This window comes from Fusarium mangiferae, assembly GCF_900044065.1.
Source record: "Fusarium mangiferae strain MRC7560 genome assembly, contig: FMAN_scaffold019, whole genome shotgun sequence".
Taxonomy (NCBI): Eukaryota; Fungi; Ascomycota; class Sordariomycetes; order Hypocreales; family Nectriaceae; genus Fusarium; species Fusarium mangiferae.
This window is the reverse complement of record NW_024573939.1, coordinates 132,601-149,895: the sequence shown is the minus strand read 5'-3', so window position 1 is coordinate 149,895 and position 17,295 is coordinate 132,601. Positions and strand designations below refer to the sequence as shown.

At 46.1% G+C, this 17,295-nt stretch overlaps 4 protein-coding genes across 4 annotated transcripts; 2 read left to right on the top strand and 2 right to left on the bottom strand.

The window, feature by feature from the left end:
• Positions 1-928: 928 nt before the first annotated feature.
• FMAN_15273 (uncharacterized protein) lies at positions 929-2,899 on the top strand (the record flags this gene model as incomplete). The annotated part of the gene is made up of 2 exons (XM_041824859.1): positions 929-998; positions 1,053-2,899. 2 exons carry the CDS (start codon positions 929-931, stop codon positions 2,897-2,899), a joined length of 1,917 nt encoding a protein of 638 aa, XP_041690297.1.
• An 84-nt stretch (positions 2,900-2,983) lies between these two features.
• FMAN_15272 (uncharacterized protein) lies at positions 2,984-4,420 on the bottom strand (the record flags this gene model as incomplete). Its single annotated transcript, XM_041824858.1, has 1 exon — positions 2,984-4,420. The coding sequence occupies one exon, from the start codon at positions 4,418-4,420 to the stop codon at positions 2,984-2,986; it is 1,437 nt and encodes a 478-aa protein (XP_041690296.1).
• A 933-nt stretch (positions 4,421-5,353) lies between these two features.
• FMAN_16238 (uncharacterized protein) lies at positions 5,354-5,815 on the bottom strand (the record flags this gene model as incomplete). The annotated part of the gene is made up of 2 exons (XM_041824857.1): positions 5,354-5,478; positions 5,527-5,815. The coding sequence occupies 2 exons, from the start codon at positions 5,813-5,815 to the stop codon at positions 5,354-5,356; spliced, it is 414 nt and encodes a 137-aa protein (XP_041690295.1).
• Positions 5,816-13,482: 7,667 nt separating this feature from the next.
• On the top strand, positions 13,483-15,689 carry FMAN_15271 (uncharacterized protein; the record flags this gene model as incomplete). Its single annotated transcript, XM_041824855.1, has 2 exons — positions 13,483-13,839; positions 13,893-15,689. 2 exons carry the CDS (start codon positions 13,483-13,485, stop codon positions 15,687-15,689), a joined length of 2,154 nt encoding a protein of 717 aa, XP_041690294.1.
• Between the last annotated feature and the right edge of the window lie 1,606 nt (positions 15,690-17,295).

Here is a 17,295-nt window from a genome sequence, read left to right as displayed (position 1 = left end):
CCGATGTTGACCTAAGCGTTGTGCTGTATAATATGGTTTCGCCCACTGTCGATGGCAGGACTTTTTGAGATTGGACCCGGTAGAGGGCCTGATTTCCGGCGCGGGAATGGGGGCCAAGATGCCTTCTGCTGGCGACAAGATGCGCAACCAACTCAAAAGTTTTGCCGACTATGACCCTGAGGGTGACCAAGACCCGGAGGAGAAGAGACAGCAAAAAGCCGCCTGCGCATTTAGCGTCTTACCCCACCCTACACCAGCGGTTAAATTCTATGCCACCTAATGGTTATTCAGTAGCATGGCCAATTGAAGGGTGTCGCAAAGTTTGACGAGAACGGCGCCGGTACCGGGAGTGACTGCGTGTGTCTTGGTATAACCTTCACTTGTCTACTGGTCTAGTTTGCTAACCAACCAATGTCTACCACGTATATTTATCTTTTTGTTATCACTATAGCTGCTAAAGATGATTGATGCAGCGCGTCCTCCAGTGAACGGGTTTCATTGCTAAGCGCCAGCAGCAAGCCCAAAGTCAAAAAAGCAAAAATGGCTTGGGCTAGAGGCTCTAGCGCCGGGGGCGGATCGGAATCGCACATTCCTGGCGAGATCGAGCCAATCTTATTGGATCTTTGTGACACCTTATACGAAGTGGTTGTGAGGGATTTCCAAGTTCGTCTAGCAAGAATGCAAGTATGCCCAAATCAGCCATTGATATAGCATGAATCCACAAAAGATTCGCAGCAGGCACATTTGTATCCATAATATGCATGCAATGTGATAAGTGGGTATCACAAACGTGTCGATGGAGATCACATCCGAGATCAGATTACCGCCTACTTGTCTTTGTACCGTCAAGAAACGCCGTTACATCTTGCATCTACTTCAATACACAGTAGTCCGATTCACATTGTGCGAGGTAATATTATCTTCAAAAATGGATCCAGCGGGGCTTGCCGTTGGTATCACATCCTTGGCATTCGATCTATTCGACAATTCCGTCAAACGTAAGTTTCTGAGTTTGTTGCTATCGCTGCTTCCGACCACTGACAGATGTGAAGTCTTCAAGTTCTTTTCTGCTATAGTTGACATGCCTAAGGAGTATGAACAATATCGCTTACAGCTAATGATTGAATACAACCGCCTGCTGGCCTGGGGCGACGCGATTGGTTTGATCGATGTACCCCAAGCGTCGCACGTGGCCACTAATCTGGGGACGAATGCAATAGAGCTCTGCGGTATCATTTCACGTATAGGGTGGCTTCTTGGAGAGTTTCGGGATATGAATGCCCGTTGGGAAAGTGAGTTGACACAAACTCAAGAATACAGCCAAGTGGTTGGAGATAAGGATGAGTCGAGTATGGATATAGTCAAGCAGGTTTCGAGCTTGGCGACTGCTTACGAGAAGAATAAGAGTACACGTCAACAAGCAAAAGGAGTTACTCATATCAGAAAGTGGATGTCACGCAAGGCCGAGAACGCAAAAGAAATCGTCACAAATCCTCTCCGCGTCCGTTGGGTGATGATGGATAAAGCCGCTTTCAAAGGATTACTCGAAGATCTACACTTTCTCACCAATCGAATGCATGAGCTCACTGTTGACCATCGGCAAAGCCGTATACAGGAAATAACAGCCAAGACTTATCGCGAGATGGTAGTAGCAAGAAACAGCATCAACGAGTTGAAAACTTTGCTGGAGGCAGTTACTGAGTTACTCAATATCAAGAAGAGGAACACCGAGTGGGAAGCACGCAATGATAACACCGAGATGCTTCGAGATATCTTGCGGTTAAAAGAAATCAACAGTATTTCCAACCAGCTTGTTACCAGGGCCCACAGTGGAGGATACTTGGATATCGAGCGGGAGATCAAGGACCTGATTGATGTGCAGCGATACGATAACTTGACTGCGAGTCAAATTCTGACGTATTTGAAGGATGAGGATATGAAAGAGGCTACAGTACCGTTGAGGCCGCGAGGGGTTCTGCAACAAAATGGAACAGCCGTTCAGATTTGGATAGAGTGGAAGGTGTTTGACAACCAAGATGAGACGATTCGCCTGGAATCTAAGTTAAGAACCATGACTCTTGCACAGATGCTGCACATGGATAAGCCGCGCCACCTCTACTCACCACTCTGCGTTGGGTACGTTGACGAAAGTGAGACTAATCATCGCATTGGATGGATATTTAAGATGGCCCACGGGGCCAGTGCAAACACGACACTACGGTCCCTTCACAGCATGTTGGGCCAGTGCCAATACAAACCGGTCCTTACTCAGCGAATCTCCCTTGCCTGGAGACTCGCGTCCTCACTCTCGTACATGCACACAACAAACTGGTTACACAAGGGCATCCATAGTGGTAATGTCAGCTTCTCCTTTGAAGAAGAACAATTCGATGCTGAGTCTCCTATCTTGTCGGGATTTGAATATTCGCGTCCACAAAGCAACAGAACAACGACACGCAGCCTCGAGCCTAAGTGGGATATCTACCGCTGGCCGCAAACCCAGAATGAGGTACCAAAAACCACGAACTCTCGAAAGACATATGATATATATAGCCTAGGTCTCGTCCTGCTCGAAATTGCCCATTGGAAGCCCTTAAACGAGATGATGTGCTTAAAGAAATGGCCCATCCCCTCCGCTCAAGACGTCAAAGTACGTGGCTGGCTCTTAGGAGAGGATGCTCGGCCACCGTTCAAGAAATCAAATCCCCTATCGGAGCTGCGGGATATTGTTGGGGACAAGTATTGGAATGCGACGCGCCGCTGTCTGGTAGCTCATGGAGAATTGGGTTTGGGAGTGGAGGAGAACTTTGACAAGGCCAAGGGCTTAGAATATGACCTCCAGCTCCAGAACAATTTTACTGATCTGGTAGTTGAAGAACTTAAGAGTATTATGATCTGATGGCCTTGAACACAGAGATTTGTGGTTCGTTGGGAAGATATTGTCGTATTTGTAGAGAAGCAACACGGAATCTGCATCTGAATTTTATGCGTCGTCTATCTGATGGTTTTCTAGTATATCAATTATTTCCTCCAGCTTTCTTCTCTCTGCAAAGTCTATTGCAACGTTTCCATCGAGGTCTTCGGCATCAAGATCGGCCCCGGCGTCAAGTAGCATCTTGACTATATCGCTGTTGTCTTGTCCCGCAGCTCCATGAAGTGCAGTGTGATCATTCTCATCTCTAGCGTTGACATCAGCTCCCTTCTGTAGTAGAAACTTGACCACGTCCTCGGACCCGTTTCGGGCAGCACATTGCAATGCCGTTTGACCAGTCGGATTCGGAGTGTCGACATCTACCCCATGTTCCAGGAGCAAGCCCACGATATTCACGGAACCGTTCTCCGCTGCGTAATGGATTGTATTCAAGGTGTTCGGGTCGGCTCCTTGCTTCAGTGCGCGTTTAACCTCGTCCTCAGAACGCGCTTTGCAAGCTTTGACTAGCTTGTCGTCTTCAGTAAGGACCAAGTCTGCAGTACACGTGCAATGAACAGGTTCGTCCGAAACCAGAAGCTTCGATAATTCTGAAGAGATATGCCCAGCTTTAGGACGCTTGGCTCGGTCTGGATCAAGCATTCTTTGACAGAGCGACACAATATCGTTCTGCCAGCCTGTCAACTGAAGGCTCTCCATCATCCACTTGTGGACTTGATCAATATGCTTGGCGTATGATGATCCCTCCTCAGAAGATGACTTCAAGATCACCTGGAGCTTTTTCAGGCTTGCGGGCTGAGCTTGAGATAGAAGCATTTCAAGAAAGACAGCTCCTAGAGAGAAGATGTCTGCAGATCGGCCACGCGTACTCCCGTTCTCAACTTCCGGAGCACAGTATTCCTTCGTTCTTCCAGGGCGCCGGTTTTGATAAGTGGTTGGTATAGTCTTACCTAACCCCATTAGAGACAGACCAAAGTCAGCAAGAAGAACCTTGTCGCCTTTTAGCAAAATATTTGAGGGCTTGATATCTCGGTGACGTATACCAGAGCCGTGTATGTGGCATATCACATTAATAAGGCAGCCAAACCATTGAAGTCTTGGTTGGCTCCCAGGCTTGAGAAAGTCATCCAGATTGGCGTCGGCACGCTCCATCACGACAGAAAATATAATCCGATCAGCCTTTTCCTCCACGAAATACGTGTGAACCAGCTCGACGACATGGTGATGTTTGGCAAAATGGAGGATTTTTGCTTCTTGCGCTAATTTGCGTTTTTTCGCAAGTTGTGAGGGCCCAACCTCGGCTTGGTGATCAATGATTGTTTTTCGAACGCATCTGAGGCCATTGAAACGACCGAGGGTTCCTTTGACCCTTTCAACGTTTGTATCAATTAGTGGTGAATTCCCATCCGGGGTAAATGGGATCTCGGAGTCTTTACTGTAAGCCCGAGGCCAGAAAGAGTCATTGTCACTTTCGTGACAGGAGTTATGCATTTGCTAGGATCTTGGAGTACTGCTTCCAGATCTGCCAGCTGCGGCAAGGATCATGCCAAGATCGGCTTAATTATGTTCCGAGTAATTTTCTCTAAATCCAGTTAGTATATCTAAATTAAATCACGCAACTAAGACATTGAATTGGCATTGTCGTCAGTAATAGGTTAGTATCAAGCATGTCGGGAAATCTACGGCCCAGATCAGCGTGACCGTGCTTATATCAGCTCGATTCATCTTATCGGATGTGAGCCACTAGGCACCAATTGGCCTTAGCCATCATTCCATCTTGGCTACGGGAATATTATTCGATCCCTGAGATACCCTGAATGGATCCGAAAGCCTACTTCTTCTAAACCAACCGCCGAGCTACAAAGATTAATGCCCCAGACCCCTCTCCGAGCCGCATTCATTTGCGGTCCTCAATGACAAGTGCGATAAGATCGAGTAATTCAGGCCATTGAGAGATGGAACAACTAGAGGGATCTAGCTCATTGGCCCCTGTCAATGTCGACCAACCTTGGCACGATATGACGGGTGCGAACTCACGAGACGGCACGTCACGACAGCTCAGTGCAAAGGCGGCGCCGTACAAGCATCTTTTCGTCTATACAAGTGTGACATGTCCTGCATAGACTAAAAGCTGCACGTACTGTTTCGCCTTCCTAGTGGCCTGCCAATGGTGAGAGCTGTCTACGAGGGCCATAGCAATGTCGGGGTAGAGAGTGTGCTGGAACATCTAGCCCAGGTTGTCATCATCACAACACTGCAAAACGGCATTTTATCTCGACGCATCTATTTGTGTTTCGTTATTCCTGAGTCTATCAAAAATCGATAAACATCCAAATTGGTATCGTCCTTTCCATGCAATGTGATTTGGTGTTGTCCATTGACTCCAAAAACTCCGAGAAATGCAGACCATGCAGCAACAGTCAATTAGGGGAAGGTAGGGACACGCATGACGCCGATGGCGCTCAAGAAGGCACTTCGCTTCTGCTCGACAGTCCAGCCATCTTCGAGCTCGACTCCGACAGCACTGAGAAGGGTTGAGAGACGTGGTTCTGCACAAGATGTTAGAAAGGAACGGTTAGCGATGAGAAGAAGCATACCGGCCAGTGCGTTGACTTCGTTAAAAGTGCAAGGGAAGTCTCGGATAGCAGCGCCATCTTCCTCGACAAGAGGAGTGTAGGGGACGCCCAGTTCGCGGGCGCGAGAGTTCTTGGCGCGGGCCCTGGTGTTCTGAGCAAAGCTCTCGAATTTGACGAATTGTTTGTTCATTTCATTCTCCAGGGTGGTGATGCGTGTATTGATGCGAGTCTCAATGCCATCCATGCGTTTGTTGAGACGAGTCTCGATGTCATCCATGCGTTCCTTGAGACGAGGTTCCATTGCATCCATATGTGCGTTGGTGCCTTGGACCGTGGCAAGGATCTGGCCAAGGGTGGCCTGGTTTAGAGACGGGGTTCGGAAGAGGCTGACTTGGTGCGCTAGACCACAAAGGTGATGAGCCACTCGGCCGTTGCGGTTGTTATGCTTTGGACATGAAGGAGCCGGGTTAACAAAACGCGATTTGGCTGAACCTACTTTACGAAAATCACTTGTGGGATGGAGTCTTTGATTGGCCGGGCAACCAAGACGGTGTCGCGCGAGAAACTCGCGTTTACACGTGACTGCTGCCCCACGGTTGCAGCTCAAGTGGCTTGACGCTTGACCGGGTAAACTACGGCCCAGATGAACATCTTAGCGCGACCGCCCTATCTTAAGATCACCTTGCTGCTGCTCCAAGTTAAGAGTTTTTAAAACCTCTTTCTCAAGCTCACTTTAGCGTGCAATTAACTCGTCATTACTTACATACAAGCTTGATGATTTTTATTATAGTTGGTCTTAATTTACTATGAACCTTGATCAATTTTACAAATTTTAGCTAAGGCATCAGACATATCGGGCTTGGACTTGCAGTGTAACACGGGATATTCGCTGGTCTCCCGAGCTCACAACCTCACTTCCTCTGACTCCAGTATTCTCTCCATGATATTCTGAGGAGCTAAATTGCTGCATCAACAGCTTCCTGTTTCTTTCTTTCGACTCTTTGCTGTCAGCTTATGATGTTCGTGAACAGAAATGTAGGATGTACCCAGTTCAAAAAATCGCTTCTCCTGCAGCTTTCGGTACGTCATGGCCTTTGTCTTCAAGTAATGTAGACTAACCACTACCGTGTGACTGATGCTGGCTGAATATTAGTGCTAAGATGATAGATATCGATGCAATGTCTTACAAGAGGAAGAATACTCCTACGAAAGCTAAGCCAGCTCAAGGGACTATTACAAACAGCTTTCTTATCGCAGGTTTCATGCAGGCCTTCCTCTCTTGTGAGACAAGCTCCACATTCGTGACCTGCGAATTGCCTGTCGTCTTGAGTGCCTGCAGGTCCGTCTTTGTCCAAACTGGGCAGGCTTCCGACATTGCTCCCTTCTCATTACTGTAGGTAGATTACAAGGTCATATACCTCGCCGATTATGAAGGGTTTGAACCTATATTCTTTGGTGTTTGTCGTGGCTTGAGAAGCTTGGAGAACAATTCCATTAGCGACTATCAGCTACAGAAGGCAAAGTAGACAGAATGGAGTCCAACGTCAAGCTAAGCGAGCTGAATACTTGCCAAACCAGCAGACCTTTCTTTGGATATGAATGGGCTATTGTTTGGTAGGCCGTATGTATAGTCCTCGAGATCCTCCAGTCACTACCAGTTTAAATCCGAGGCGCCAGACGAGAATTGGTCAAGAATGGGTGGTATTCAGAGCCATTCTGCGTCAGAGATGTAATATGAGAGATGCTATGTACTCTAGCTGTACTTGCTTTTGAGCCCGAGACTTCTCAGCGTTCAATGATCATCCCAAAAACAGACATTGTGGTGATGCAACCTCAGCAGCAATTTCTGCGAAAAGCAATTTGCAAAGCATTGAGAAGTGCAGGTCTTCCTAACCACAAGATCCTCAAGTGTCAACTATAAATGAAAATTGCCATATTTATGCAAATTGATAATTACATAAGGTAAAAAGACCTCCCAACTCATCACAAAACAGCATAAGCTATGGCATTGGATTGGGAAAGGCCACTTTGGCTAACACCATATCATTTCTTGGACCAGAAAGTATATTTTCATCTATTATTTACTGAACATATAGCCAAATATCCCTCTGAGGGCTCAGTTCACCAGCTGAGGGAGCACAGTAGGGAGGCCTTATAGCTATACAGTAATTATTAGGTGGTGGCTAGAGCGATAAGCACCATAGAGGTTCCCAGAGCTTCCTGCCCAAATATTCTACGGAGAAAGTATTGGCTTATCTTTTGTCATTCAAGACAGATGTAAATACTCTGGAAACATGTTCAATACAAATTACGCATTATGAACCATGGCTGAAATCCGTTCCATTAGTAGGGTCCTAGGCTGTGAAGCGGGGCTGCAGACCTGCTGATGGCAGTATCAAGACAACATCGGCCACTTAGACGTGGTGGCGAGTCATATTACCAGCGACGCCGTACCAGTCATCTTTCAGAAAAGGACCACGAGATAAGCTCATTATGCGGAAGCTAGCTTTGTTAACCTTGAAAACAAAACTTGGACCCGGGACGAAGAGAGGAGTCGTGAGGCTCAACCGACCACTCACTGTGCGACATGCCACTCGAATAACATGGTCGAATCGGGCCTTCACCCGTTTCAAACAGTTTTCGGCATAGATAAAGCAATCTCCGTGCCATTCTTGAACTCTAGGAGATGAGAACACTCTCATGAGCACATTAACATAAGGCCGACTACGACATCTGGGAGTTCTCACTCTCCACTGCAAAGTTTCATCGCCAATATACGAGAATGTATCAAACTGAACCTACTAGGTTCACTCTGCTGAGTTAAGCTCTCAGCCATAAGGCAACCCACATTCTTCAGTCACGGCACTACAACTGTTCTAGCGATATCACCAGCAGCTCACTAATGGCCAACAACTCTGTCACATCATAGAATGAAGTCATCAAGGTATTGGATTGTGAGATAGATCCTCTCGATGACTTCTGTGCAATGGAGAGTCGCAAAATGGTGAAGCTCGATTTGCTCAACCAGCCAGGGCCGCAGTGCAAATCTCTCTGGTGGATCTCATTGTCGTATGGAATCTGACCTGAAGCTGTCTTTAGCTACAGCTCAGGTCGAATTACGGTCAATTATATCTCTGTACCTTTAGTCAAAAAGGAAATCATGCAGATCATGTTCAGATAGTGTAAATACTCCGCTAAAGTTGAGATTGTGAATGCTATGCTGGTAGTAAAGTGAATGTGGGAGATGTACTAAAGGTTTCAGCCATTGAGGAGAAAAGAATTGCAGCAAATGAGACAAGATTATGGTAGTTCGCAGTGAGAATCTCTAACCGATCCGTCTTGAAAGACGCAGAAACCATTGGCGAACTCTAAGGAGATTTTGATTCCGTTTACACATTGAGGCTGAACTGAATACTTGTTCTCATGAGATGCACTCGAGGCCTCTTGATGGCTGGTTTTAGGTGATAATCGTCTTGGATCTTCAACCCGGTAATACCTGATCAACCACACATGGGTGACAATTCTATGCTACAAACTCAGTACTGCTTTTAAACCTACTGCTTAATACTGTTAAATATCTGCTCAGTCTGACGAGGCTCTACTGACTATAAGCAGTTATATTACCTACTTGAGACCCTCATGCACCGAATGTCTGAATATAGCTTCAAGTTATCCAAGGCATTCATCCCATTGTCATACTTATAGCACCAGTTCACCCGAGCCTGGTACCCCCCTTTTGGATATTCGAGTCAGGTGACTGAGGATAAGTCTATGATGCGAAGAAAACCGACAGCAGTTCAACTAGCCAGAGTCGAGTTGCTATTAATTCTTCATCCAATCTTTATGAACGTAGTATTGTCTTCTGGGGCATGTCGCGGCTTGGCAAAGAGATTCATCTGCGCTGATTTCCTCTCTACTACTCGAACCATCCGTGGGAGGGACGATGTCACCTAATGAGCCAGGAGAGAGAACCCCTTCAACAATATATGTCCTTACGATTACTCTATTGATTGGGTTGTGATCTTGGGTGCAGACAGGCTCTAGAGTCACTGTGCCAGCTCGACAAAAGTGTGAGGAAGCAGCACCAAAATTGACTTCCGACATATCGCTTCTAATCATTCCATTATTAGAGTAGCTTAACCCATCAGTATACCTTCGCAGCATACAGGGACTACATAGCAGTGCCTTTATGTCATCTCACACAAGCCTCGGCGGGACAATTCGGCTGAGAACTGCATTGGTTTCGTCTCATGGGACTTATTTTGTATCGCAACTAATATTACAGCTCTGCATCACTTTGGAGAACTGAATATCTCACAAACTGACGGTAAATTGGTAGCTTTCTGAGAGCCGCGCCTTCCGATGATTTCAAAATGTCCAAGCCGCCTGTTTGCCCGATGGAATTGTCGATGGCTCATTGTATTTTGATCTCAAATGTTTTAGGAATGAGGACAGTGATATACCTTGTGGTAACTCCTGGGTGAATGGGCTTAATCTTTAGGGCTCGAAATTCGACTTTGAAGGTTGCCAGGAAATGAATGAGGAAACGTCGTAGCTGGTGGCCTCTTGCAGAAGGATTCCGCATCCGGCTTTCAGAGGAACGGAAAGCCGAAGCGTCAGCCAAGTCCCGTATCGCCGGGCAATTAGCAGTATTGCCGCGCATAGTTCGATGCATCCAATGCGAATATATGCGTCGCATTTCCCGCAGATGAAGGTGCAACTGACATAATGGCACGCCGATGTACCGAGAGTCCGCACTCGTGACCTATGGTTCCGGATGTCCCAATGTCGTTTCCTGGCACCGGAGATCCGGATACCACTCGTAATCAGGGGAGCCTTCTTTCCGAGAGTCATGCAATTACCACGGATTATATGTAAACGCTCGGTTGCGAGACCTCCGAAATAAATGTTCTTAGAATATTATATAACCTCTAAAGTAACAGTACTACATTAGTGGGAACGATGGAAGTCACTAACCGCTTCTAGTCGCTCATATCTATTCAAAATGATGTATTTCTAGGACTTACCTACGAGGCATATGTTATGTTTGCTAAATGGCTTGCTCCTGTCAAACTCAGGAGTCTCTCGCTCTGGGATTCCCTGATTCCATATCTTGCTTGCGTATAGCGCCTCCACCGCTCTGGGCCAAAAGTAGAAGGGAACTTTCGATAGATTGCGGGAAGAACCTTTTGAAATCTGGTGGTGACTTTATATCCTCGTAACGATGAAACTTCGCGTGAAGTAGAGAAACTGTGACATGTCTTTCCTATGAAGATATCACGGCTTGAGTGAACTTGAGCTTACCTTCTCCAGCTGCACACACACATAAACATACAACAAATAACGCCACTAGCTCATTGATGGACCTAGCTAACTCTTATCCCCCTCAACTGTTGGCGTATTATAGAGACCAAGTAGTGCACCTCCAAAGAGCTTGATAAACAGCTTGCTGTTCGTTTGCTCCAATGGTATCAACCAAGAAGCATTAAGATGAAAATTGTCCTGGTAATTGGGTGACACAATCGTTGAGAGCGGAGTCGAAAGCTTTGGAAGGGACTAGCCAAAGGCTTATAGACATTGTCATCATCGTTGACTTTGTCGAGTACGTCCATCTCCTGACTCGCAATTCCGAGATACGGTATTCCTAGGAAGCTTTTCCTGCACGACAAGAGAATAGTCTAGCTTAGAGTCTGGATACTGCAGCTCTCTAGGAATAGAAGATTCTTAAAACAGATTGTGAGATGCATGATTCAGATGTCAAGATGCAAAACCTTAGCATGAACCTGAGCATGATCGATGCTCAAGACCCAGTATAGCATTAAGACAGCCTGGATTCTGTTCGAAAACATGTGCCACTATTTCCAAGAAGAGGTGCTTATCCTTCCAGAGGCAGATTTTCGACCCTGCTTTGGGCTTGGATGTCTTCGTGATCTTGTGTGCTCTCCACCTCTGATGGCACGCACAGTCTGGCCCCTTCGTTGAACTTTGCGAAATGATAAAGTAGACATTCCCAGTTGTCGTCCACTCGATATAGCAAAGTTCGACAGATAAGCGGCCTCTATGACCACTGAATCTTTCTATGTGCATCTGAGGTGCCTAGAACCAGTCGCGTCTCGCGTGGGGATCTTAAGCCTGCTCATGCAATCATTGAATTAGTAAGTCAGTTCTTCTAACCAGTAATGAGACACTTGTACAAGGCACCACGCCCAAGCAGTCAGCTCTATCACTGCAATTAAGGTAATCACGTGTAATTTCTGTTGAGTCTCGTGATCCTACCAGATCGACGGGTCCTTCTTCTATCGAGAGAGGAATAGACCAGCTTGAGACGCTTAGCTGAACCAGCCTTGAAGCAGGCCGCAGTTGTAGCGCTCAGTCATCGCATCAACAAGCTGGGAGGTTCTCTTCACTTTATACACGGCCGTGTTGGGCAAGAGGAATATCATCGCAATATGGCCAGCTGTCTATAGAATTTGGCCTGTTACTACCTGAAATCATCGCCAAGCATGCTCCAGCTCTTTGAGATTACCCGTCAGAGAACATAAAGGTTGGCAACTAGAGTATAACCAAGTCTATGTTTTAACTTGATTGCTGTATTCCTTTGTATCAAATTTTAAAAGTTTATGCTGCCAATTAATTACACCATTTGAAATGCGTATCTCGAGGCCTTTACCTATAATCAGATCCAAGATTCCCGCACTGAACCCGATTCCAGTACAGTAGATTAAGTATTCGAACATTCAAAGACTCTTTGCTGATTGCCGATTGCTGGTGAATTAGGACAGAGCATTAATATATGCAGCACTGTTGGCACTTCCTTTAGCGAGGTCTTTACTTGGTTCGAGACTATCATAAAACCGCAAGCTTGCATCGAGAAATAGAAGCACTAAAAAGAAGCAGAGCCTTCTCAAAGTTGCTGAAGAGATTGAAATGATGAACGAAGCTGTCATTGTAAGTCAGTCTTATTTGGTCGGTACGAAGCTTCCTTCTACGGATGACGACGTTGCTCGAAGTTCTCTCTGGTGATTCAAGATCTCAGCCATGATGTTGCGTATATGTCTATCGCGGCGCCTGGGTTTGATTATTCCAGCATGGGCCGTCCTTGCAGAGGAGTTTGCTGCCGCTATCTATCGAAAGGCAGCAAGCCCAGGTATACCTATGCAATCCAAAATAAAGTCAAACTGCGCATTGTGATGTAGCACAGCCCCATGACGGCTAGCCAATATCGTGAACCATAGATTAGGCATCATGTAACCTTTCCGCGGGGCTGTAAGCCAGGGCGATATTGTGACCGTTGAAACTCCATGGCAGTTCAGGCCGGATTACCAGGCGGCAAAACAGGACGTCAAGCAGGGAATCTTGGTCAGTAGCTGTCGCTTTCATTTGTGCTGTAAAAATATAGGTAAAGTGAATAAAGACTGTGAGGTCTCACAGAAGGAAACAGATCGTAGCCTGGAGAGGTTGGGCATCAATGGCCACCAGATAATAAGAATGATAGGCCTCCCGCATAAAAGAGAAGGCAAGTAGCCTACTAGGACTAATGCAGCTGCGACATGTTATCACCAACAACTGTGACAATTACCCCACGGTGGTAAGTCTAATTCGTACTAATGTTATCTCTCACCTTGAGAAATAGCACTTAACTGGCCGCCTCTTTTTGAAGCCTGTTGGCTTTTCGGTGGGTCTCTCTCGATGAGTAAATCATGCGTTGTCCTGCTTCGAATTATTGGTTCCGTGGCATTGTATTCGTCATCGTTACTGCCGCTGTATGTTGGAGGCCCACCAAGCGCTCGTGAAAGATCTCTGAATGATTGGGGCGATAAGCAGAGTCAAGTCAGACAGTGGGCAGATTAAAGAGAGCGCCTGGCCAACAAAATGAAATGCCTGTGACTATCCTCAGAATCTTTGTTGTCGACATCTTAGTCTATACTTAACAACCCCATCATTCACTCAGCAGTCGTAATCTACAAGGAAATCACCATGAGTCAATCTATGCTGACCAGCCCAGGCCGACTGCGTAAGATTGACCAGCTTCGCGAGAAAAACATTGCTACGTACCTTGCTCTACCCCAATTGGTTGCCGTCGGGGACCAAAGCTCTGGGAAATCATCTCTTCTAGAGAATTTGACCGGAGTACCATTTCCGCGTGGCCAAGAGCTTTGCACTCGTTATGCAACCCAGATCACTCAACGTCGCGATACTGTATCTCGTATTACTATCAGTATCATTCCAGGACCAACTGCCTCAGTCCAGCAAAGAGAGAAACTCGAGAGTTTTACGAAGGAAGTGCACTCGACTGAACAGCTCAACGCTGAGTTTCCAGACATTTTAAATGAGGTACAGATAACATTAACTATCTTGGAAATTTGATGCTGACTTTCAGGTAACAGGTGAATACACTTATGGAGATCAAAACGCCCAAAAACCCAGGTGGTATCAAGACGTTTACTGAAGACGTGTTGAAAATTGAGAGATGTGGACCAAACGAGGATTATCTGACAGTCATCGACGTTCCTGGAATCTTTCGTATCACCACTCAAGGAGTTACTACAGATAAAGACCGTCAGTTAGTCGAAAGGATGGTCAAGAACTACATTCGCGATAGCCGCACAGTAATCTTGGCTGTTCTCCCATGTAACGTCGATATTGCCACTCAGGAAATTCTGGCATTTGCCGAAGAAGTCGACCCATTCGGCGAGCGTACACTGGGTATTCTCACAAAGCCCGATCTTCTCAAAGAACGAAGTGCAAAAGCCGTCGTCTGCGACCTGGTACTAGGTAAACGACGACCTCTCACCCTTGGTTACTATGTCGTTAGGAGCCGTGGCGGTGACGAGGAAGATTCTGAAGGGGCGGTCGACTCGTTGCACCGTGAAGATATGTTCAAAGATGAGCCTTGGACCTCTCTGCCAGATCACAAGGCTGGCATCAAGGCTCTTCGAGTGTGCCTCCAGGAGCTTCTTGGACAGATCGCTGACAAGGCATTTCCTAAACTTCGATCCGAGACGCGTCGCAAGCTCACTGAGAAGCAAGAAGAGCTGGTGAGTCTTGGACCTCCACGCCAGACGGGACGACAACAGCAGCAGTTTTTAGTGAGCGTTGCGAGCAAGTTTCAGAACATTGTGAGAGCAGCGTTGGATGCGGACTACTCAACAAACCAAGCATTCGCGGATGATAACTTACGTCTCATCACCGAGGTTGTCAACACGACAGACGAATTTGCTGTCGATTTCGAAGCTAGGGCGCACACTTACAGGTTCGAAACGATAAATTGGAACAAAGCACCCGCACTTGAGATTCTTTCATCATTCCCTTCTGACTCTGAAGATGAGGAGGAAGAAGATAGTGAGGAAGAGCCACCAATACAATCTGACCTTGACTTATATCCTGATCTAGAGGGCATCATAATAGAAGACTGCATTTCAAATCGACCATCGACAGGAATCATACATTGGATCACTCAAATGCATCGACGTTCTCGAGGTGTCGAACTAGGTACCTTTGGGCCACGAGTTCTGTCCAGTGCTTTCCAAGAACAGTCTATCTACTGGCAGAAGATGGCTACAGTGTACTTGAGTAAGGTGATCTTATCTGTTCACAAATTCATACTTGAAGCCCTTGGGACAGTTTGTCATGAAACTCGTATTCTCGACGGACTCCTATCTGGCCTAATGGGTGATCTCCTTGCTAGGTATAAGGATGGCATGAACCGAGCCATTCACTTGGTTCATATCGAGAGACATAAAAAGCCCTACACACTTAACCACTATTTCAACGAGAATTTACAGAAAGCACGGAACGATCGCATTAATAAAGCTCTGATAAAGAAGGCGTGGAATGATGTGAATACTGGGCAGCAAGTTATTAAACTTGACGATATTTCATCAGTGGTAAACAACCATAATAACACCGAGCATACAGCAGAAGAGATACACGACATTCTCGAGGCCTACTATAAGGTGGCACGCAAGCGTTTCGTCGATAACATCTACCACCAGGCCGTTGATCACTGCTTGCTTTCAGGCCCATCAAGTCCCCTGATTCTGTTTTGTGAACAGTGGGTGCTCGACCTGACTGATGAGAAGTTACAATTGATCGCGAGTGAGTCCCGCGCGACTCAAGAGAGGCGCCAAATGTTGCAAACCGCGCTGCAGGACTTGGCAGAAGCTATAGTGATTTTAGGGTAAAAACGGCAAAGTATATTTTAAAATGGAAAGATTCACATGGTATGAGTTTGTGTTCGTAGTGAATAAAACGAGAATACTATATATTACATACTGTTCTAAATTTCGATCCTAGGCAACAGTGAGGGCGACGAGTATTTTGCCCGTATGTGTTTTTTTTGGTGTTCTTTACCTTTGTGGCCTTGAGGCTGAAGCCTCTTTTTGACCCCTCAACCCTATCACAGTTCTAAATTTCAAAGAGAAGATGCAGGCACGCTACTCCTACTTCTACGACTCCGTCAGTCTGTTTACATCGCTGATTCCTGATCATGCCAGATTCCAATGGGTCCCGACGGAATTGCAATTTGAAAACTATCGATTCATCAACAAACGACTTTTCTTGGAGCGGGCCGCTCCAAACGCAAAGAATTAGGCATAGAGTTACAGAACAGTAGACTAGCTGCCTTATCTGGACTCTTGACGCTCTGTCCTGTTATAATTGACAGGCGCAAAGGGGCACGTCCTATTAATTAAACTTCTTGTCTCTCTTGGTCCTCCTTGTGTAATTTACCCTGCCTTATTTGGCGTTCGATCAAGATGGTTTTAATGACCTTTATGTGGTCAAGCATTATAGCTTAAGTACGGCTGCAGTGTTTCCAGCGGCAGGGACTAATATATTATCCATGGAGGTTAAAATATACAGCCTAGTCCATTTTCATCTATGTTCAAGGTAACGGCGTAACCAAAACTGTACTGTGACGACTCATAATATCACTACCCTTATCTCAAGCTGCATACACAATAGCCTTGTCGTCAGCTACATGGTGAGCTATATGATCAGTTGCCCACCATTAGCCCTCTGTGCCCGGACTGCCATACGTCCAAGTCTGCCTTGTTCACCTCAGCGGAATAACTGTTGTGTCTGCAACAGGTGAAGTTGGACTGTGGCACGGCCCCCAACGAACTTGATAACGACCAGACCGGACGGGGCTAAAACTTAAGTTCTCTGATTTTACAAAGGCATATATAGCGTTGCACTGCCGCGAGAGGCATAATAGAAGAGGTAAAAGATATAAGGTCAAGACGCGTCTACGCGCCTAAAGTTATTACAGCTAATTCAGAGCTAAGGTCATCCTCCTTTCATAATTCCTATGTTATGGTATGTAAGTAATGAAATATTAATCGAAATACCTTTATTAGCTATTATTAGCTATCCATATTTTTAGTCTTCTTTACTAAAGTTATCAAGCATATCCATATTAGACAAAGCTTTCTAAAGCCATCTTTCCTTATGCATATCCACAACTTCCTTACGGATATCTTCAACTAGCTCTGTCCTAAGATTCAATGCGTACATGGAATTTCTCAGAAGGCCAGAGGCAGCGCGCCTAGCAACGACTGACAGCGATAACTGTGCGGCCACTGGATCATACGACTTCCTATGGCTCTCTTCAGCAGACTACTGTATCTTAGTACAGCCCTTTGCCTCAGCCCAAGAGAAGAGTTCTAAGAAACCTTTATGTAATAGATAGCCTAGACAGTTAAAGGGGACAGGCAGAGTAAGACAACTGAATTTGATCTGGGATACTAGCCATTTTTCAAGCTTAATTTCTTTTCATCCTTTCAAACC